General features: G+C 37.6%; 1 protein-coding gene across 1 annotated transcript in view; it reads right to left on the bottom strand.

Annotated features, from left to right (window-relative positions):
* CUL4A (cullin 4A) overlaps window positions 1–23,727 on the bottom strand; it is a gene marked incomplete at its 5' end in the record, with an annotated part of 36,541 nt that overhangs the window by 12,591 nt on the left and 223 nt on the right. Inside the window, 10 exon segments of the mRNA XM_010294419.1 lie at window positions 386–578; window positions 3,196–3,314; window positions 5,868–5,935; window positions 9,076–9,158; window positions 10,545–10,634; window positions 13,120–13,282; window positions 14,758–14,831; window positions 16,669–16,738; window positions 18,954–19,057; window positions 23,399–23,582. Coding sequence (XP_010292721.1) covers window positions 386–578; window positions 3,196–3,314; window positions 5,868–5,935; window positions 9,076–9,158; window positions 10,545–10,634; window positions 13,120–13,282; window positions 14,758–14,831; window positions 16,669–16,738; window positions 18,954–19,057; window positions 23,399–23,582 — 1,148 coding nt within the window.

The raw sequence follows: 23,727 nt of genomic DNA, 5'->3' as shown, positions 1-23,727 counted from the left end.
TCCTCTACTACCACAAATACAAACAGTTCCCTTTTTTTTTTTTTCTTGGCCACAGCTACTCTTTTCCCTAACCGTTTACTCAACTCGTAGCATCAGCATTACGCTCTCTGAGCGGTTGTTAGCACCAGGCACCGTGCAAGAAGCAGAGCAGAGGGACAGCAGAAGTCGGCATGCTCTGTCAGGACGCCGCGCACTCGCCTAACAGCACACCCAAGCTTTTCAAACCCGCAACACTCCCAGGTTAACTTTTGCCTCGCATCCCAAAAACAAGTCTCCTAAAGCAGAATGCAAACTGCATCACTATTGCACTAGCACACTCAGCAGCATTATCTTATCATGCTTTCTATAGATTTTTGAAATATTTTACAGAAAAATATTTGTGTACCTATCAATTCTGCAGGCTTATTTGGTCTCTTGTTGATAAATGTTTCAAAGGACTCCTTCATCAAGTTTATAAATTTTTCATTTTTCTGAAAGCACACTTCTATGATATGGTCCACTTTATCCTTAAAATCTAGTAGCTCTTGCACCATATCCTTGTCTTTTTCAGGATTAACCACTATTGTTGTCCCAAAGTTCTGTAAAACAAACACTTTTGATAATAAAGTACTTTAGAGTGCTAGCTATGCCCCCAACAGACACATTTACCCTTATAAAATTTATCATTAGAAAGAATAATTTTTTTTTTACAGAGCTCCTTATGTGACTTCAAGTTTTCAAAAAATGAGATGCATTGAAATTTAAAATAAAAACCCAGACACACATTAATGGATTTCAAACATTAATGTTTGATTTAAAGATTATATACATTTAAGACAAAAGCTAAAAAACAAAAAAAACCCACAACAAAAAACCACATTAGACATGACTGTATGAGGTGCAAATTTACAGTTAGATACAGAACTACATGATTCATGTAAAAGAAATTATATGGAAACTGCCTCAGAAATTTTAAGTGTAATGGAAAACTTTAGAGTATTTAGGAAAATAGTGCAGAGAGCTCCCTTGATGGAACAGGTGGTAAAAATTCAACCGCTGCTCATCACTCCAAGATTTCTCTTTCAGCAAGGGCTTTAAAGGCAAAAAAGTCCTAGCTAACTTTCAATAAAACAAAACCTTCCCATTCACAAGAAGCAGCCACAGACTTTCTTTTCTTGTTCCTACATTTATTATCTTAAAGACACAATATCATTTGTCTAGTGAACCAAAATATCCTGCAAGGGAGGATTTTAACCTATCAGACAATTTACAATTGCTTTGTAACACTGATGAGCACTCTAGACAGAATGACCAGTTTTCCAAGGTGAGAAAGAGGAACAACTGCACAGTAACAGCAGAACAGTATTCAATCGGTCTATTTTCATAACTGAAGTATGTTAGCCACAACAACAGTCAAAGAAAGATGGGAAAATCTCTCCCAAACCTCAGCATTTCCACTTCAGTATCTACTTATCCACCGTGGTCTTTCATTGAGATCTTTCTCAAGTAACATTTCAGAGTGAAGCAAGACAAACACAAGGCTGCCCAGGGTCCTTAGATTCAATATGTGTATCACAGAATCATGGAATGGTTTGGGTTGGAAGGGACACCTGAAGATCATCTAGTCCACCATACCTTACACTTGGCACAATTTCCCCTTTATTAACGCAGCATCTGGAGATCTCACAGTCTCTATCAGCTATGTTCATAAATTGCAGGGCATTCCCCCCATTCTGCAGATGGCAAACTGAGACTCAAAAAGCTAAGTGGCACCTCTGAAGTCATAAAAAGGTGACTACAGCAGAGCACAGACTTTCACCCCAGTAATTTGGCATGCTCTCTGTGCTTTTTCTTACACTGGCTCACAAGGTAAAAGTTAAGTTCTTGAAGCCTCACTTTAATGCATTCTGTCATACAGAATGTTTGAAAGGAGGACATTTACTGACACTATAGAAAATGCTTTCTGGCTTGTTGAGTCTGTAAAAAAGATTCTTAAAAACAAAGCCATAAAGGTCTGATTCTGTGAGACATAAGGTATGATAAGCCAACTCAACAACTTGCTACTGTGAAAGGAGAGGTTTTGGTCCTCTTTCTCTTATTATCCTACCTGTCTCGAACTCTTGCTTCTTTCCTTAGGCCAGCACCAGGACTTTCTGTGAGCCTCTTTAGCTACTAAACCTGGCATAAAACTGACCTTGCTCAGGTACCGTGTTAAAACAAGATCACAAAAGAGTCTATGGAGTGGCAGGCAGCACAACGGTTAAGTAAGCAGCGTGATCTGGGAGCAAGGAAGAAGAAAGATTATTCCTTCTCAGCCCATGGCAAGGTGTACAATGGCCCAGCTGCCCATGGATCCATGGACTGCACACTGGATGACTGGAGAATGGATGACACCTTGTGGAACAAACTCCACCTCGATTCTGGGGGCGGAGGGGAGACTATGTCCCACTTCTGTGGGCTGCACACTGGTGCATCATGCAGAACTCCAGACATGGGTGTGCAGGAAAGGCACCTCTGAAATGAACTGATGTTGTCCACTTAGTCCTGAAGGCTGATGAACACATGGGCAATTCAGGAGAGAACCACCACATCAGGCATTATCAACTCCAGAGAGAAATACCTTCTGTGAAGTTTTCCTGCTTTGATCTTGCAAGAGCACTAGAGTGCAAGTTCTCTGGGGCAGCACACGCAAAACAAACCTGAAGCATCTAAATATGACTTTTGACGATGGATTATTTTCGAGAGGAGTACTCCATTCAAAATAGGTTAAACATTTATCAGCATTGCTATAGGCTGGCTACATCTAGCTCTGCTAACCTGCAGTAGAACAGCTACATTCTGATGTTCCACTGATTTTCCAGATATGTAAACAGTTGAGTGTATTTGTAGCAAAACACAACACATAGTACAATCCAGCATACTCTGAACACATGTGCAGCTCTATTTAAAAGCAAAGCAAACCAAAGTAACTTCTTCTAGAACATTCAAACCTGTAAGGAAAGCAATTTCCAAGTAGAAATTTAAAACCAAAACTTAGGTGTCGATGTTTCTCATCATATGACTGTTATTGTCTGGGGTGGGGGAAGCATTAACATCCCTCCCCACATTTGTTTAAAACAGAATTTCGATGCATGCACCTACATGTTATTCTTGGTTTTGATAGAAGAAATATGTAACAGCACAAATTCTGACATCAGTAAGAGATCTTTGAAATACCTTGATGTATTCACTCCAATGTTGCAAAAGGATCTGCTGCCCACCTTTTACCCGGCTGAACAGCTGGTATGTTTGGGTCAAATCTGATATTCTATTTTCATCAAGCAGGTTATCAAGTCCTAAAAAAATAAAATTAGAAGAAAGAGAAAATTTTAATACAGTTGAATACATACAACTAGAAATATATTAGAAAAATCTCTATGAAATACATCAAAAGACAAGACCCTCCAGTGTGCTTAAAAAGTATGAACTTTTTAAGACTAAATTTCTGAAAGCAAGTGATACACTCAGGGTTTACACGCCGACTTGTTTAAACTGGCTGAAATGATTGATGGTGTAGTATTTTAAGACTATTTCAAATGAAGTACTTTCCCAACAAGGTGTTGACTGCAAGCCTTTTGCAGAATGTTTATGAACAGTGCTTGATTTGAAGAGTACCGTTTTATCAGGAGATCTCAAAGAATCTCTACAGAATGTCAGAAAACAGTAAGCTAAGTAAACTGCTCCAAATGTAAAGATAAATACTTCGCAAGATTTTTTCTGTGGAGCATGGTGAGCCATGTTTTTAGATTAAAAATGTGCTATGAATCGTCTACACTCATACTGATGGAATAACACAAGACTGCAAATTCCTTCCAAGTGACTTTTGCCTTTATCAATTCACCCTACATGAGACTAGGACTTGGAGTAATGAATGGAGAAGCAAAGCTCAGGGCACAACATGAAACATAACAACTACATACACATTTTCACATTTGAGAGTATGATGTAGTCCCAGTGTAATCAGAGATACATTGTCTGGTGTTGGTGACAGACGCTTTAGTAATAAGGGAGGGTAGCATCACAGATTTATGGCATTTTTTTAAAATCCAGAAAGCTTGATTTTACACAGGTTGGCAATTCACATCATCAGTGTAGTTGACATTGTACAACTGTCCAACTTGACAAAATGTACTTAATTAACTCCAATTTTAAAATGGTATTTGATTACAAAGGATTTTCAATCACTACGAAATTATCCCATTTTCTACTATATTCTTCATCTTAAAAATACTTTCACTGTATGTTATAACTTACATGTTCAGAAAGGCAACCAATGTTCAAGAATGATGTCAGGTAAATTTTTGCTCACATTGAGATACCAAAGGAATGGGCATACTTTGAAAGTATACAGGAAGACAGATTACAAAGGCTTGAATGCATGTGACTGACGTTCTTTTGGCATTGAACAGGAAATTAAGAAACACCCATTCCACCATGTCCAAGCATCACTTCCTATTAATTTAAAGACACTAATACATTAACTGCATTATCATAAAATTGATGATAAAATTTAACCTTCCTTCTTCCTCTGGCATACAAACTGTACGATTCAACTAAATATTTTGTCACATACTTGACAACTGAAAAAGACATACAGGAAAGTCCTCTGACACAGAGCTTCACACAACTTCCATAGAACACTGACACAGCCTTGGAAAATTTTATTATATTCACAATAAAAAAAACCTCACCAATACCTAGCCAATGGCAGTTGTAATAATACAAGGAAAAAAAGTATCTTATACATACCCTGCATTTGTAATGTTTTTTTTCCCCCCTGTATCAAACTGACTACATCACATTATAAATAAATGTGTCACTGGAAGAGTTACTTAAAAATAATACTTGAATTAAAAAGTAAGCAAAACTGACATTTATCTAGAAAAAATTAATTATTGTTACTTTCTGTTTATGATAAGCTTAATAGCTAAGATGGAGTGACCACGCTTATTTTTATAAATGTATTGAAAACAGTGAAATAACCTATTTCCAGAATAGTTCAGAGAAAACTGTGAGCATGTCTATCTTTAAAGGGTGAGAAGAAAGAAGTGAAAGGGGTATGCATAACAACCCAAAAGTATTAACAAACATGGATGTGATAGAGCTCAAAGATACCAAACTACTACAGACATCTGTTTCGCAGCAGTAAAGGAAACAAAGATGTAAGAACAATTTGCTAGAAGATCCAAAACCTAAAATATGGCTACTGCAAGAGAAGGAAAGGATCATTTAAAGTATTAAGACATCAGGGAATATTGACCAAACCCAGAAATTCAGTGAAAAAGAGAAGAATTCAAAGTTAAGGGGAATAAAGAAATGGTGACTTAAAGACACTAAAGTCTTAATAAGGACTTTGTAAGAAGACAGCATCTCATATCTGAAATTGCCAGACAAATGATAAAATACAGGCAAAAGCACATGAAAGTGCATTGCCTCGGAATGTTGTCCGTTCCAATAACTCATGATTCTCAAACTACACAGTCACAAGAATATGTGAAGCTATTGCACTTGAGCTGTGTGATTATCACATAAAAGAAGCTATGACAGTAACTGCAGTTCCAATCTGGACGTTTACATAATTCTAAATAATCAGCAGTTCCAAAGGTTTAATTCCCAAGTCCAGTGCTGCAAGTCAAAGGAATTATATTTTAGTATTTGCTTCCCCGTACACATTCCCCATATACTTGTCACAATGGGTATAACAGTATTACAGGGTTGGCTTTCTGAATTTGTGGCAGTTTTTTCCATGGCTAATATACATCCTTAAATAAAATCTGTGGAATCTATAGTTATTGCACAGTACGAGAATCTGATTCTTATTGGAGATTACATTAATTTTAAAAAAATACCTTTTTGCAAAATAGCTGATAGGTGTTCTCCTAGTAGCTGTTTCTCCACACAAGCAATCAGTGGTTTCCTAAATAAGGCAAGAAAAGTGTATTAGAAGTACTAGTAGCCTCTTGTCACAGTGTATTTGTGAATAACTTACCTTATCATAAAAAAAAAATCAACAATTTTCTACTTAAAACAGAGGCCACAAATTAAGAAAAAATGTCACATGTGATACAAGTCAAGAAAGACAACAATAAACCATGTATGTAATTAAGAAAGAAATTCAGTTTTGAATATTAAAAGCGGGTTCTTACACAGTAGAAGAGGGACGCTTAGATACCAAAAATCAGTACAAAAAAGTTTTGGAAAAGAAAAAAATTGACATTTTCTTGGAAACAAACAAACCAACACACAAAACACAATCCTTCAAGGGTTTGAACTCCAAAACAACATAATACATGCTGGTGATGTTCAAAACTCAAAACTTTTCATCCTTATGTATTATGCACCTACATAAGCATAAATTGAGCTAGAACCACAAAACTCAAGTTTGCAAAACATTTTACATTTGTCCTCGAATTTCTCCTACTTTTTACTATTACTGAAAAATTTGTTTGATACATTCACTTTAGACAGGATTGAAAAATAATGGAAAGTTTTCCTTTCCATCTCTATATAGCCTAGAAGAAGAAAGAAACTTGAAGTGCAAAGGGAGAACTAATTCCAACATTTAAACTCTTTCCATTGTTTACCATATGACAACAAAAGACCAACCACTTCCTTCTGCATTAAATTTTATAAAACTTGTTCTCAGACCCTTAATTTAGGTTTTCTGGAAGAGAGGTGCTCGACTCAGATTGATGGAAGCCATTTATGTAGCAGCATCCACTTTATGTCCCTGCCTCTGCTAAAACACCATCCTTCCCGAAACACCCCACCAGTGATTTGCCTGACCTTCCATACAATATATAGTTTTAGTCCTTTCATCTCAAAAGACTAAATTAGAATTTGGAAAGGTTCAGAGAAGGGAAGAGGGATGATCAAAATACGCAGCAGCAGCTACAAGAAAAACAACTGCATGTGTTAGGGCTCTTCTTTCCGGGAAAGAGATGATTTAGCAAGGACACAGTGCATTGACAGGCAGGGAAAAGGTGGAACTGACTGATCACTCTCTCTTCCAATGCAAGAGCTGGAGTCATCAGTGATGGTGCTGGGAACCAGAGTTAAACAAAAGGAGGTGACTTATCATGTGGTGGCTAGTGCACTGGTGGAACGCTTAGCCAAAGGATGGCACAGATGGAAAAGCTGATGTGAATCCCAGTGAGACAGTGCAAGTATTTGAAAGAGATCCATTGAATAATGCCAAACAGACAAACCACATCAGGTTCAGAAAATACCCTGTGCTGAAAACAGGCAGATACTAGGCACAGTATCAGGGCATCACATATACTTACTCTATTCTTTCCCTTCAGTGGTCATAAGCAAACACGAAGTATCAATTAGACAGACCATTTTTATGGTCCCTTCCCTATTCCCTGAAACTTCCAACTACTGCTATCTACAGCTTTTGACTGCCTCCAACAGTAGAAGGAGTTACAGTGGTAAAAAATACCATCCTTTGCCCCAGAAGACCTATTCTGACTAGAGGGGAAGTAAGGATAATTGGTCTGCTTGAGACTGAGAAGCAAAGCACCATTGCCTCACCAGCAGACAGACAGAATGAGTATTTATCTTGACTGCTAGCTGATGAATAAGCCTGAAGGTACCTTCTGTATGGCCTCAAAGTCATCTACCTCAGTCATCTACTGACCAACCAGGAAACATGCTTATTCTGGTCAGCTGTCCACAAAGAGGCATGGACCAATAGGCTGAGAAAATCACTCTATGGGCTGCAACCACACACTCCCCATGTGTTGCATAAATTCAGTTTGAAATATTTTGAATGGTGTTTCCCACAATGATTTTGTACTGGAAGGATCTTTTCCATCTCAAGATCAAATCTAGTAACTAAATTTAACATCCTTTCTGCTCTTTTCATGCACACCTAGAGAGACAGTATGACCTGAGGACAACTCAAGGGCACCAATTTTAAGAGCCTCTGTTTCTTAATGCAACGAAAGGAAATCAGTGCAAAGCCTTCTAAAAGTAGGTTTCTAAGCTTTTAACTAAGGACTAGATTCAAAGCAAGGACTTGATGTACATCTAGATACACTAAAAATATAATGATATCAACCTATTTTTTCACTTAACTAGTAAATGAATATATTTATATGCTTTAACTTTATACATCGAAATAGTTCCATATATTTTAATGTGACCGATTTTCCCTGAAAAAGATAGTCACCCTGAATCAGCATTTACAGAAAAGAAATTCAAGTTCAAGTATGTACCACAGCACGCAAGGCACACACAAGCATGTATATGTATGTATGTATAAAACATGGCTGAAGAAAATAGTAAGTTTAAAAGATAATTTTTGTTCAGAGTTGTCCTTTAAACACACAATGAAATGCCAATACATAATCTAGAAAATTAAAAAAAAAATAAAATGTTATGTTCTTTATTAAAAAAAAGAAAAATGCAACAGCTGACTGCAGGACAAATTATATGTGTACTTATTGCATGTCACTGACCCTGCAGTACTTCCTGAATGCACATTCTTACCCAAGTAAAACACACACTATTACTGAACATCAGAGTGAAAAAAGGACAGGCTACCTTGCACAATACACTGGCACCAGCTGCACCAAAGCTGATGTACTATCAATTCACATCCTGGACTGCTCATGAATGATGTTTGTGGCCTGTATCCTTGCCATAATTTAACATTTTTTTTTTCCTTTTTTTGGCCTAATGAATCTTTTTTTTCCTTAAGTGATTTGTAGTTAATTTTATTATGAGCACATAAATAGTTCAAATCAGCTACAACTTTGATAATGCAAATTTGAGTTATTGTATAATGTTTTGTTAACTTCAGTTTATACCAATACATCTTTCTGGACAAATTTCTCCCCTCTTACTCAGAGTATATTCTAATTTTAAAGAAATCACTTTTGAGAAAAATTAAGTCTTAAAAAGCCCATGCTGTATCACAAGAGCTGTCAACACGATATTTATCTGTAAGATAATATAGAAATAATCTCTGTGTCTCTACAACCACAGATAAACACACTGGTTTATGATAGATGCTTGACTTATGCTAAGAGTGACAAAATTTGTACTCACTGTGTGCTATGGTCTAAATATGTTATTACTCTGTCTCCTTCTTCTTCCAAACGTTTATTAACATGGTGAAGATATTCTGGGACCTAGTGAGACAAGAGAATGCCAAGTTCCACTTAAAAAGTATGAAAGGCAGATAATCTGGTTCCATTACAATTATTTTAAATTACAAATTTAAAGAGATTACAAATTGGAAAAGACTACTCCACCAGAATGTTGTTACACACTACATAATCTATATTTTTATTAAACAATGTTACTTCATATTAAAAGTATTATAACCACACCTGACCAAAAGGAACAGAAAAAGATAAATCTGAAAATTTTTCAGAGGAAGTTAATTTTTTCCTCAAAACCATACTGTGTTAGGCTAGCCCTTAAAATATCATGGAGCACATTTTCAGTTGGTGTGAACCATATAGTTCTATTATTTCAGTGGTTGTTTCTCCAGTGGAGTATCTGTCCCTATGGCGAATTGGCACATTTATCACATGTTATGACACAGGTATGAAACCCAGGCTTCAAATGATCAAAACAGTTATGCATACGTGCATATACGTACATGTATGCACTAACATACACATGCATGTACATATGCAAGTACATGCGTAACATATATGCATTATGGGCATATGCATAAACATGTACATATATACACTGTGTAAGTTAGGGCCTTACTCCTTTTGTGTTTTTCCACAGCTTTCTACTAGGCGTATAAAGGCAGCAAGACTCTCCGTTTCAAAACCTCTGTCGAAGCATGTCACCTCTGGTCCCAGCGGAATGCCAGGGAATGAGGTGAACGGAGCAGGATTAGACACAAGGATTCACCTCAGTGCAACGTAAACAGGTGTCCTCAAAATGTCTGTAGTGACTCGGTGTTAAAATGGAGTTAATAGTCTTCTGTATTTTAGACCACCAAGAAACACGCTTTTTGATACACATTTTCAGAGATAACCCCATTTGCAGGCTGCCCACTGCAGAGCATAATTTTATCTCAAAGAGGATAGAAAACAAAAATGTATTAAGTCTATTTAACTAATAAGGAAAAGAAACAAAACAGCAAGATAAATGCAACAGAACAGTAAAAAAAGTGAACTGTTTACTTAGGTATTAACCACATAGTAAAATGATGCCAGTGGATATTTTACAGCTCTTGGGCAAAAGTAGTATTGATGGCACACCTTTAAGCTTTATGCGGAAATGACCTTCTGGTAGTGTGACGTCAGCTACACAAAATGTCACTGAGTTTCTCCACCCTTAATTAATTTCAAGCACCAAGGCAATCTGGAGTCTGCTCTTCCCTTTGATACAATACTGTGGTCCACATCAAAACAGGTGAATGTGTACATGTGTGCCTGGGTACCAGTGAATTTCATTGAACATTAATACACCACGGCACTACCAGAAGTTCTCATGTAAGCCCATAGCAGATAAGAATAACATAAAACCAATCATCTACAGCATGCACCTACCTCTCTTTCTTGCATTAATCTTTGGCCTTCTGCAGCATACAAGCAATTTGTCTCTTCCAGAAACCTCTGTTCAAATGATTCCTTGTAAACCTGCTCAAGAAATTAATGTAGTTACTTACATTAAGCTGTCAGTAAAGGTAGCATATTTTGGTTGTCAGGCATAGAGGGAAAGTAAAATCTCAAGAACTCACAGAGTTATAAAAGTGTCAGAAAAACATTACATTAACACAGAATTTCTCTGCCCACTGGTTTTAGAAAGACTGAGATCAAATCTGACTTCCTGGTGCAGCTATAGCACATTTCAGTCATCAGTACTCAAATTGTCTAAATTGACTGGCTTCTGTTTAGGGCACCCAGTCCAACACCAGTACCCAACATCACATCACAGCAATGACATCCAACCCACCTGAGCTCAAGACTCCCACTAATGTTTCTGTGGCAAAAAAAGACACAAAAATCTTGCGACTCGTGAAACATTGGCACAAAACAGGCAATTCCCATCAGTAAAATAATAACATGCTCAGTAACTCATCTTCCTATCTGCCAGGTTTATCTCAGTGGCCCAGGAAAAAATTAATTATACCAAATAAGGTGAACTCTCTTTCTCCAGGGAAGGAATAAGGTGTGTAAAAAAGGGCACCAACAACAATCACAGACATCAAAAAATTTCTGCGTAATGATTAACAGTTTAGTATAGAAAGGAGATAAGTCAGAACAACTATATAAAACAGTTAAATCAGTTTGAAGAAGGTAGCTAGGGAATAATGTGTAAACAGAGAGACAGTTAGTGAAAAGAAAAAAGAAGAGATTCCTTGAGTGTGGTGGAAGAAGAAAACATTTCTTCCAAAACATATAGCAAAGCTGTAAAACTCATTACATTCTGACCATTTTTTTCTCTTAAAGACTTTTAAAAGCTTGATTTTTTTTTTAATGCAAACTTAAATATGAAACCTCTGGCTTGACAAGCATTCAAAGCATAATAGTTCACTAATTCAGCATCACAAGTAGACATCAACACATTTGCTTCCGTCTTCTCTTTACACTAGCTCCACGTTCAACAGAAAGAAATACTAGATTTCATTTCTTAACTTGCCTTCCTTCAGGATAACTGGAAAAACAGTAACATAACTGTATATGGAACTACCTTCTGCATAAAACGTGTAAAGCACTACAATAGGAAACAGCTATAAAATAGGATTTATGCAAGCAGGAATCAACTTTCAGCAGCTGAGCCTCAATTGCATAATAGCCTAAAAATCAGGAATGAGTAGAAGATTAATCATTTTCAAATGAAATATAAGATTTGCTCAATTAATTAATCTTCCTCCTGAAGCTAACTTCTGTTGAAAGAGGCAGAAGTAGAGATCCTGGTGTATAATTACAGGATTATGAGCACATCTCTATCTGAATGAAGTGACAGATGCTATAGAAGAGCAGATTAGAGTAGGTTAGTTTCCCTAGTGAAAAAAGAAAACTACACTTTTGAGCCAATGAAGGAGAAGGCAGACTTACATCCAATTCTGTAAGAAGGATCCAATAAAGGGGAATGTTTATCTTTAGTTAGCGGAGTACTTTGCTAAAATAAACGTTAAAAAGTCAACACCTAGAAAAAGCTGATGCAGTTAGAGAAACCCAGCAAACAACAATGGGAAAAAAAGTGGGAAAAAGCACACAAATCAGATCCGCACCTCCAGGTTATGTGATCTGAAAAATCATTGACAGAAGTTTGCCTTCCCTCTTGAACAGAATTTTTTCTGGTACACTAGAGAAAGTTACAGATGCAAGTCAGGAGGGTTAACTTGAAAGGCAGAAGAGCAGGTGCCTGACCGAAAAGGACTGTTTTATGCAGTCTTCCTCCTCAAACTCTTTTTTTAAACCTTCAGACAGTTTCGTAACACTGTACACCACTTGGGAACGCAGCAACCTTAACAGTTTTTAAGAATGAAAGACAAGCTCCTAAGTTTTATTGCACATCACACAAGACCGCAATGTCAACTAGAGGACAACCTACGCCAAAGTCAGAAGGCATAGCATTTTTTAGTCTATTTAGTTACTTAGTATCTATGCTAAGTTCCAGTAAACTTCAGATTTACCTTATCTATTTGAAAACCTTGGCCTTAACTTTGCATCCCATTCTATCCTTGGCATCTCCGCTAAGAAGTTGCCAATACACTGATGTTTTTGTGATACTGAGCCAGGATCTGGACTCCAAAATGTGACACTTTTTTACAGTGGCAGATGTGGTCTTTTTTTGTTCCTACATTTAATAGGCACTAGGATTAGAAAATGAGCGATTAAGACAGACAAAATATTGCACATAATTAAAAAACTTGCAAATCTATTATTTAAGAGTCTGCAGGCCACTACCTCTGTTAAAGAAAACAGGCAGAGTTAAAAACAGAAAGTAAAAGATTGCACATTGGGTAAAGAAAAGGCAACCTTATCAATCTAATAGCTAGATTTGGAACCACATTTACTAGAAGAATAAAATTATTTCTGTACAAGACACAAATTAGAAAGGTCCAAACTCTGCTTCTAAACATAGGCGTTATTAGTAAAATTTGCTGTTGCTCACCTGCAGATCAGAGAGCATGCTCAACAAACTCCGCAGCAAACTTCTGTCCACAGCTTCACCATTTCGTTCTCGTTCAATCAGCAGGAGGATTCCATCAATAGTCTTGTTTTGAACTTGCTTGTCACTAATGACGTGATTTCTAAATAACTCTAGCCCCATATCCCTGTGTGAATATTGAAAATTAATAAATCACAGTATCACACTGTTGATTCTTTTCAAAAATCTGTATCTCAGTCAGAGAAAAATAAATACATATTAAATATATATAGTGTATATATTATACAGAAAGAGAATATATTAATGGTGTGTACATTCTTTTTGACAATGTCCGTGAAGAAAACTGTAACAACAGTTATCATAAAAATGATGGCCACATGCTAGGAGATGCATACACTTCAGCTGAGAACTGTGACCAGCCTGTCCGTATTTCACAAAATAGACTATAACATTCTCTGTTTATTAAGAAAATTACTATTATAAATATAATAAAAAATCTGAACATATACCTTAACATAAGATTCCCTGGATCAGTCAATCTATATGTAATTTATAAGTTTTGTTCAAAAGCATGAATTCTCTGTATGTTTAGGACCTTACGATCACCTTTATCAGATTCTTGTTTCATTCTAAGAGGATGAGGAATGGTGCCTGTATGCCATGAAGCAGCCAATTATTAAACATTGTCTTGGCCAAGGAAAACAGAGGAATCTCACATAAAACTTGTTACCTTCAATTTCTTCACATGCATCAGGATTTCAATAAAGGGAATTTTCCCAGTATGAGGGAAAAAAGACACAAAGTATGAAGAGACCTCTTCAACAATGTTTAGTAAAAGGGAGCCTGACACAAAAGAGGAGGAAAACTCCTGCAGAGGTCAGAAAGACAGACGTCCACAGGACAAACGAGGGGTGAGAGAAGAATGCTGGGTTCCTCAGACAGCCTGAGGAACTGCCGAGAGTGCAGAAGCCAGCCAGGCAGGGAAAAAGTGCACTCTTACTTTAGTATTTCATCTACATATTTTTTTGCTTTATAGATGGAGTTGGTTTGCTTGGGCAATGATACAAAATGCCCCTCAGGAGGGATGCGTAAAAACAGAATGCCCAAAGATGAGCCCATGGTGTGCTGAAAGCACAGCAGCAGCATCTCAACGCTTTGAGCCACAGGTCTCGACTCTCAAGAGGCTAAGTGCTGGAACATGATCTGCACCTTGTCAGTGTATCTGACTTACTTAAAAAAAAAAAAGAGGAAGAAGTTGAGTGTTGAATTTAGTCAAAACCATGAACATCTGAAGGGTGCTGGGCCTGCAATAAGGTGCAGAAGTAGCAGCCCAAGGAGGTTCCCCACATAGCCAGCCTCACCCAGGCTGTGACAACTACAGCTATACATATGCCTTGACTTTAAAGCGTATGTTCACAGACCTTTTTCTTCTTTTACGCTTACTTTACAATTAATATTCCTGGGGAAGGAGGGAGACACCACATGCATACGCCAACACATGTATTTCCATAAATTAACACAAAATTTGAGAGACCTATTACACAGATCAAATACAATGTGAAAAATTTATTTTCAACCTTTGCAAATGTAATAGCATGTTCAAACTCTAAAGATTCAAGGAATACTTACATGGATACCTACCATATAGAAGGAAGCATTGAATTCTGAAGTACATATGTACGATCCAAAAATAAGAAAATGCTTCTGATCATGATCTGAAAATATATAAAGAAAAAGTTTTTCTCTTCACCACCATGTGGTATTTTCAATTATAAAGCAACTTCTGAAAAACTACATCAGATAGACACGCACCTTAATTACTGATGTATGTATTTTCAACTTTTGCGGTGACTTGTACAGCAAGTATGTAATGTAATGGTATGTAATTTACTGACCTTAATACTATTACTAAGAGGTATTGCCGAGTACAACTGAGACAGTTTTCAAATTCATAACCATTAACTAAATAATTTTATTAGGCTGTTAGGAGTTTTACTGCTACTGAGATACATAAGCTATTCAAGCAGTACCACCAAGACATTCAGTGAACACCCTGAAATAGCACGCTGCCATGGTTTTTGCTTTTTTAAAAAAAAAAGCTTTAAGCAGAGACAGTAATAAGCTGTGCAACAAATCTTTTCATAATAGAAGTTAGCTGCCAAAATTCTTGAGAAAAAGAGAGATACATTAATTCTAACAGGAGAAGAAAGGTATAAAAATACATATTTTTTTAATTTAAAAAGTGGGAAAAGGAGGTGGGGTTTTTAGCTTATTACTCTTTCATATTCAAAATCCATTTTTAACTTTGCTCATAAAAAAGCTGCCCAGCATTCAGTTTAGGATTAGCGTAACTCAGAATGTCAGTAACTCAGTCCCAGGCCAGCTACAGAGATTTCTATCCCCAGCTGTCCACCTACTCCTCCCCTAAAAGATTTCATTGCTTCTGAAGCAATTCTCAAGCTGACATAGTTCCTGGCCAAGCATATTAAAATAAAACATCAGCAAGGCTGATTTTTTTTCTTAAATACCACAAGTGCTAACTCAGTACATGGGCAATAAAGCCACTTGCCACAGGTTGTTGCTTGGGGTGGTGGGAGAACTCCAAAGTAATTGAAGTGAACAGCGTCCATAGTAAAAGCCTTTTTATAAAAACACAGGTCCAGTTTAATTACATTTTCAAGGCAATAAAATTCAACTCTATTTTCTTCAGACTGTTGAATTGTTTTGAATAGTTACCATAACGCTTTCCAATTTTATTTCAGATAAAAATCACATACTTCTGCCCATCCCCCACAAGGGAGGGGAGAGGGGTGAATTCGAAGACTGAAAATAGAAATTCGACCACTTTGGGCATCTGTAGCCAAAGCTAAGTGCCAATGCAATGAAAACTCATTGTAAAATGCTGGTTTAGAATTATAATGATGCATTATAATAGTGGGCATGGTGGTGTTGGGTTAATGGTTGGGCTTGATGATCTTGAAGGTCTTTTCCAACCTCAGTGATTCTTAAAGGGACAATTTACACAGAGTGTCTTTGAGATAGGGTTTTTTCCGTAACATAATTCATCATGGAGGTAGGAGACAGGAAGGGCAGAAAGAGAGACTTTCAGTTCTTTGTCTTCCTGTTTCTTAGCCCTATAGTCGGGATAATCATCTCTGCTTTGCAAAAAAACAACAACAACAAAAGTCACAAATTAACCTAGCTCTTGGAGCTATCTAAAAGCAAAGATTGTGGATTCTCCAGTTACTTAAAATTACAAACAACAAACAATTTGAGCATAGCCTGGTTAGTTTTGCTTTCCACCTGTAGAAAACAGGTGTCAATATACTTCTGAGTGATATTCCAACTTCACATGAAACCTATGAAAGTCAGAGTCAACACAACAGAAGTTTTCAACAACAAAACCACCCCCAGCTAGCACAGGGGAAAGAGAAAAGCAATGCTGAAACTTGGAGGAGGTGCAACGCAGTCTGAAGTTAAAATCATGACAAACTCCTTTTTGCCAGATTTCACACGTCAAGGATATGTATTCTGAACAAACATTCAACTTACCATTTGTCTGCAGTGATCTTGCCAGCATTTATTTATCTTCTTTAAAAATAAAAGACTATCCAGAGAATCTGTACAGCTCCTATTAAGGAAAACTAGCTTGCCAGTATCTTTTGAGGCCAGATCCTGGAGATGATCTTTACCAGCCATTAAGCAAAGCTGCTCCATGGATATTCTGATGTTACTGGGATTGCCCAGGGATAAACGGTTAATTACAGAGCTTCTACCCAGCCGAGGGGCTGGCAGTGCTCCAAAAGGCTTCCCTGTGTTTTCAAGGAATAGCACTCACTGCTCTTCAATAATACCATCTAGCGGCTGTACTGCGTAACTTTGATAAACAAGAAATCCTACCAGTGCCAAAAACAACCCTGTCACCAACCAAGGTGAGGTGGATAGAAAGGTTTATTTTGTTTGTTTAATGAGTTTACACCGTGCACAACAGGAGTGACCCTAATCTCTCAAAAGCAGTTACTGTTCTAATTAATCCTCAACAAATCCAAATACCACTCTTTTCATATACATCTCCAGGTCTCCCTAAGCAAACTATATAGTTTTCTCCATTAAACAACAAATCCAATTGTTATTCATGCTTTCAGAATTCTAACGTATCCAATGTATCCTGAGGAAATCCAAATGTGGCTTTACCTTCCTTTCCTGCACAGTATCACCTCCAACTCGCCCTGGCCAAAGCTGATTAATCTGATCTCATGTCCTTGGGATATAAAGTGGTATACCTGTAAAATATAAAATTTTCAACTCTCCAAACCACCAGTTCTAGCCGGGGGCGGGCTGCAGGGAAAGCAAGGTTTTAAAACACTTCTTTGGAAGATCATCTGAAGAGTCAGGGATGCAAAAATTGGTTAACTGTACTGCTTTAAAGCAGTCTATAAGATTTGGTTCTCAGACATCAGTTATGTTTATGAGACTACTGTGCTGACTAATGTGCTTCTTAGTTATATGTGATTTTAAATGCACCAAAGTAAATGTAATTAAAAAATCAGCTGCCATACAAGACGTGAATTCACAGCGCTGATTTATGTACCAGTGTTTCTTATACACTATGTAGAAGCCAGACTCCTTAACTAGGACTCAAAAAACCCAAAACCAAAACAAACTCAAAACCATACTGGGACATAGCTAGATAACAGGGAAGGAAAAAAAAAAAAATTATCTTCTTTATGAGTGCAGGCATCTACCTGGGGAATGCAGTGAACTAAGAAACTGAGTCACAATCCAAAGCACGTTTAAGGCATCCACCTGGAAGGAAGGCCCTTTCTGGGCCCCAGCCCCTTGCTTCTTTCTATTTTAACCTATCATTTTCTGCTAATAAAATACATACAGGGACCTAGGAAACACTGCTAGCACCTAAAGTACTGCAGTATCTGTTCGGTACAGCACTCCTCAGCATCTGCTTGCAAAGACACTCTCCAGGAAAGCAGGGAGAGCCAGGTGGGCATAGGCTATTTATCCTACAGCCTGAGCAAGCGCAACCCCATGGCTATTACACAAAAGACAACTATCACAAAAAGCACGGTCTCAGCATGCAAAGCACAGTGGGATTGAGAAACCAGGGCTGGCTGCACCCAGGTGTCCAGAGAAGATCTACAGGCACTTCTGTGACCAGTTCAGCCAGAAGAAAAGCCTGGGAATCAGAAAACTATGGGGCAATCTACCATAAAGCTTCAGGTTACTGTGTATACCAAGACAGCCAAGTGACCTCCTGAACTTAAAGCTCTCTCCCAGAACCTCCCAAGGTACACATGGGACACCTAAAGAGCTCGCTGAGTGCCTCCGTGACACGTCACTGCTGACCAGTATTTATTTATTAATTATTATATTTAAAAATGTATAATATAATATAATAATTGCTCAAACAGGTGTACTTTATGTTTAAGAATTATTTTATAGAAGACAGTGTCGCTGACAATTACTGCGGTGATTTTTTTAAACTATTGCTACTATAAGCATCACCACTACTCACCTGCCATAAAAATCCATACCTGCTGTTAAATCTCATAGTGCTATTGAAATTTTCTACATTAGGTGTAAAATTTGCATTCCTATTAAAATGATAAGTAAATTGTTATTAGCATGCTACTTACTGGTACACAAAAATTATTCACCCAGATGACTAAAGTTGCTTATGCCTGATTTGAAGATATGTAAGTGGTCAACAAAGAACCTCTTTAACACATTGGCAATTACTGGTGTAATTTTTACAAACTGTCTTAAAAAATAATTATTTAAACTAACCATTCTAACCATTTCTGTGCACGAGAAAAGGATATTCTCTAAATTGAAGTATTTGTGCTTTCACATGATCTTCACAGACTTGTCGCAGCTGTTTGTACAGTGTAGCAGAGACTTTATAAGAACAGAGGTTTTCAACAGCCTAAAAAACCAAAAAAAGATTATGAAGGAGACAAAAAAACCTCAAATTTTTGTGCCTGTGTAATCAAGGCCAACAACAAAGAGAAAAAAAAGAAACAGCATTATCTATCCAAGCTGTGCACAAAAACATCAAAATCAAATTATCCAAACTATGTAGAAAAATTAAGACTTCATGATTCCTTTCTGATTTTAGTCCCTTCTCATACTGCTAGATTTTGTGTACAAACAAGGTCCACCATCACCAGCTGGGTCATATTTTGATGTGCTGTTAAACATTACAAGAATTCGCCCCCACTCCAAATACTGCTCAGCAGTGGAACTCTGCCTGTAGGTCCATTTTGCGCATCCTCCAGCACAAGCACACGTGTACTTTTTGGTGGGGAAACACAATCATACCAAGTAATTTAATTTAATAGCTTTAAGGTAGACATTTCAACCACTCTAAATGGTAAATGAATACGGCTGCTTTCCTGTCATTGTATTAACTTCTTTCTTTCTCAGTATTTTCACTGTTTCACACACTCATGCTAAGGGGAAAAATAATTTAATAAAAAAACCCAAAAAACCCACATTAACCTTTAAATAAAGACTTGAATTGATTTATTGGGACCTCGTGGGATTTACTTGAGTATTTATCCATAGTTGACTAAGATGACCAATTCTGCCCAAAACCAAACATTCTTGTGGTCAGTAAATTAATGTAAATAAAGTTGTTCTGTAGTTGACCTAGACTACGCTGAGACAGCTCTGGCCATCTCTAGAATATGGCTGTTCAGCTATTCAGTAATTACACTGCCTTATACTAACATTTTTTCCTCACAAGAAACTCAATGAGAATGCCAAAGAGAAAATGTAGCCTTGCTTGATACCACTGCCTATATTTAGACTTTGTTCCAGGCACACTTTATTTTAACTTGTGTGCTGTATTTCAATAAATTATTTTATTAATAGACCATAGCATCTGAAATGAATCACAATGAAGACAGCCAAATGTTCTGTGAGAACTGTAAAGTTTACAGTAAGTATTTTTGGCCATTCAGTTCTTCATACAAAATTATCCAAAGGAGTTGGACATGATTTTCAGAACTAAAAATCCCGGTGTCTCTTCCTTTAACTTCACCTCAATTGCCTTTATGCTATGAGGTGATACTGCAGAGAACACTGACCAAGATTTAAAGCACTATTTCGCCTGGGCAACTAAAACAGACCCAAGAATATTTTCTTTTGCTCCAGAGGACCTATGGTGTCACATTTTGTTGGCAAATTTTCAGATAGCATCAGTGAAGTTGGACAAAGTTTCAGTATTTTCCCAGTGCTTGGCCTTTACTCAGTTTTCCCCAAATTTTAGCTTTTTTTGTGTATGTCTTACTTCTTTGTAATATGAAATGTTATGGTGCCTTACAGCATGTAACTTCTTGTCAAAGCATTAGTAATTGTTCTTCACAGTTTTGGTTTAAGACCACCCAACCACAGGGGCTAGCAGGTGCGTGGGCCAAGAGAGAGGCAGGGGGGAAAGCAGGGCTTGCTTCTTTGGGCAACAGTGCTGGCTTAAAGTGTATTTCAAACTCTAGCTGTATCACCTCAGTGTCACCTCCACTAGCTCTTTCTGCTTTTTTTGAGGGAGGGGGGCATGAAATCCAGTCATTTCTTCCTTCTCCACCTTTTGTTCCATTCAGACTTCTTGCTGCTTCTCTTTCTGAAGAAATGTGATTTGACTTTTATTCATCTGGCACACAATTAGTCTGGAAAAAAGCTAAAGTAATCACCACATCTACAAGGATATGAGAAAGACAACACTTTTAGACTCTTCACCTACACATCTCTTGTAAAAGTTCCATTTCAAATCAACCTTTTAATAGCTTGTTTGGAGCAGAGTCTTCTGTTTTAACATTTAGCATGCAAATTATTGCTAGTTCTTGTATTAGTTCCTCTATAGGTTCTAACTTCCTGAATAGTTTGTCTTCCAAAACACAAAGTGAATCTGCTTCCCAGAGATCTTGCCATGGGGTAATGCTAACCTACCTGATGTCATTTTATTTAAATGCACATGAACCATGGCTTCCTCAATTTTGATACAGTATAAAAGAAAGCCAACAAACAGACGAAGCTATCACACAGTGCCCATGTTATGTTTTTCATCTGGTCTTGAAACAGGTAAGTAAAATGACATCTGCAACAAACAGCATTCACACATAATCATTTTGCAGCTAGTTTGTTATGTTTCCTAAGACATAGCCTTTCCTATCCATCCATCCAAATAAAAGTCTGGTCAGGACTCTCATCATTTTTTTTCCTTCACTACTATGCCGTCCTACTCTGTGTCCTCCAGAAGGGCAGTGCTGCCCCATTTCAGTTTATTTAGGACCTTGCTGCAAAGGGAATTTCCTTTTTCCATTATTTTTATCACTCACTCCTCACTCGGCCATTCTTTGCACTGCCCCACTTTCTCTATCCCATCAAGTATAAGCTACTTCTATCAAAATCTGTGCAATCTACCACCAATCCCAGACATCATTTCTATTTTAGTCGCAAAAAATTGGCTGCCACCCTCTCATTGCTCACTAAGTCCCTGCCAAGCACCTTCATGCCTGATCCCATGCTGCCTCTAATGCCTGGAAAGTAGTATCCTTTGGGCTTCCCACAAAGCCTTGTCATTGTTCTTCAGTTTTTCCCGCAGCCACCGTGCCAAATTAAATAAATCAGAAAGTTCAAAGGCAGACGGGTACACCAGCCCGCTCACCGCACTGAACTCTAACAGGCCTCTCACTTCCTCCCATAACGTCCGACGAAGACTCAAACAACAACAACAACAACAAAAGCCCTGATAGTAAGAACTGATGCACACAGAGAAATTTTCCCCTGTGGATGATTCGGCGCTCACCAACAGACAGTTAAAGCGATCTGTAAGTACGGATCAGGTTTCCGACGGATGCTGAATTTCATCTTTTATTCCTCTGCAGGAGAGTAAGTACCTATGTATGCACAGGCACACTGACCGCCGCCACCCACTGTGCAGAAATCTTGCTGATTTGAACTGCTGCCTTATAGATTATTGAACTGCCCTTGCGCAGTTTTTACAAATAAGCAGGCAAACAGAAAGAGCAAGAAGTACAGCTCTCCCTTCATATTTTATCTGAAATCTTTCCTCCTCTTCTGCCAAAACTCGAGTCTGTACCCTGGCGATTTCATAGCCATATTACTATAATCTCATTTCTGAGCCTCTGAAAACAAAGTTAGGTAACACTCATCTGTGGGATTTTTTTTTTAGCTAGGCATGAAAAAGCAGGATTTTTCAAATGCTGAGTTTAAAATCATAAAATGATTTTAAATGTAATTTAAAAGTCTGTAATGTATGTAATTCAAAGTCTGCAAACCTGCAAGTATTAATCAATTACTGTATCACAGTCACGTTATCTATTTAAAAGGAATAAATTCTATCAAGTCAATATGCATTTACATTATCAGCCATTTTAGACCCATATATTATATACCCTAACTAATCAGAGAGACAAGTATAGTCAGCTTTCAAATTCATCCTGATTTTCTTGAGCATGGACCCAATATGGGCTGCTGGCTTTCAACTTAGCGCATCAGTAATTTTTTGTACATGATTACTGTAAAATATTACTACTTCAGTTAAACACCTCAAAGCACATACATTTAAAAGATAGAACTAAACTATATAGAAATGGAGAAAGTAGAAATGGCTCATATTTCCCCTCTTTCACCCTCCCTAGCCCTTGCTCCCATAGTCCAGATGTTCCAGAAATACTTTTTCACTATTTTAATAAAAAAATTAAGATCCTGATTGTTATGCAAATGTAACAGTACTCTGAAACACAGGTAAACCGACAGTTTGTTGCCTGCTCAATCAAGATTGTTTTTTAATTCCCCAAAGGGTATTGATGTTGAAGTCTAGTCATTATTATCTAACAAATTTCAACATTACTATTCACAAGAGACCGCAGCATATACAAAAGAGAAATCATCATAAAAATATGTATCTCCATAGCCCAGTGAGAGCAACATCCCGTTTCCAGCATCTTGGGTAGGCACTGTATTGAAGAGATCGAGACTCAAATCTCAGCCCTGCCCAGGCAGAGCCTTCTGTGTCTCCCAGTATAAACTGCTTTTTCATGGGACCTGATCCTGGTAGCTCTCCAAGGATCTGATATATAAAACTGCAAAATGTACCAGAAACAGAGTATGGAGCAAACAGTTCAGAAAATAACAAGTTTTTAAGAAATCAAAACTAATTATGTTACATGAGTAGCTCTGTGAAAGTCTCAAAGCAGTTAATTTTCCGACTGTCAAGCTGAAAAAAAACCCCTGCGTGCCTTACCTGGTAGAGCTCTTCAAGGTTGTATTTAATAGAAACACTACTCTGTATCGCTCCCACTGCCTCATGAAGTTTTTGCCAGGTGTCCTGAGTGTAATTATCTGGTAATTTAGGTCTTTCTGTGAAGGAAGGTACAGGTAGTTGTAAACCAGCCACCCGACGGCAGTCTCCAGCAATCTTTCTCACCCTGCTTCATTAAGTTTTGCGAAGCCGTGTTGCGCTCGATCCTTTTAAGTTTGGCACCAGGGGAAGGTTACTAACTCCACCCCAGGCCACCAGACCTCTGTACGGTGCGTTTGAGCCCGCAGTCGGCCGGAGCGCGGACCCTACCC

This window comes from Phaethon lepturus, unplaced genomic scaffold (genome assembly GCF_000687285.1).
Source record: "Phaethon lepturus isolate BGI_N335 unplaced genomic scaffold, ASM68728v1 scaffold45030, whole genome shotgun sequence".
NCBI lineage: Eukaryota > Metazoa > Chordata > Aves > Phaethontiformes > Phaethontidae > Phaethon > Phaethon lepturus.
The sequence above is the reverse complement of the archived record's forward strand: the minus strand, read 5'-3'. Positions and strand labels throughout refer to the sequence as shown.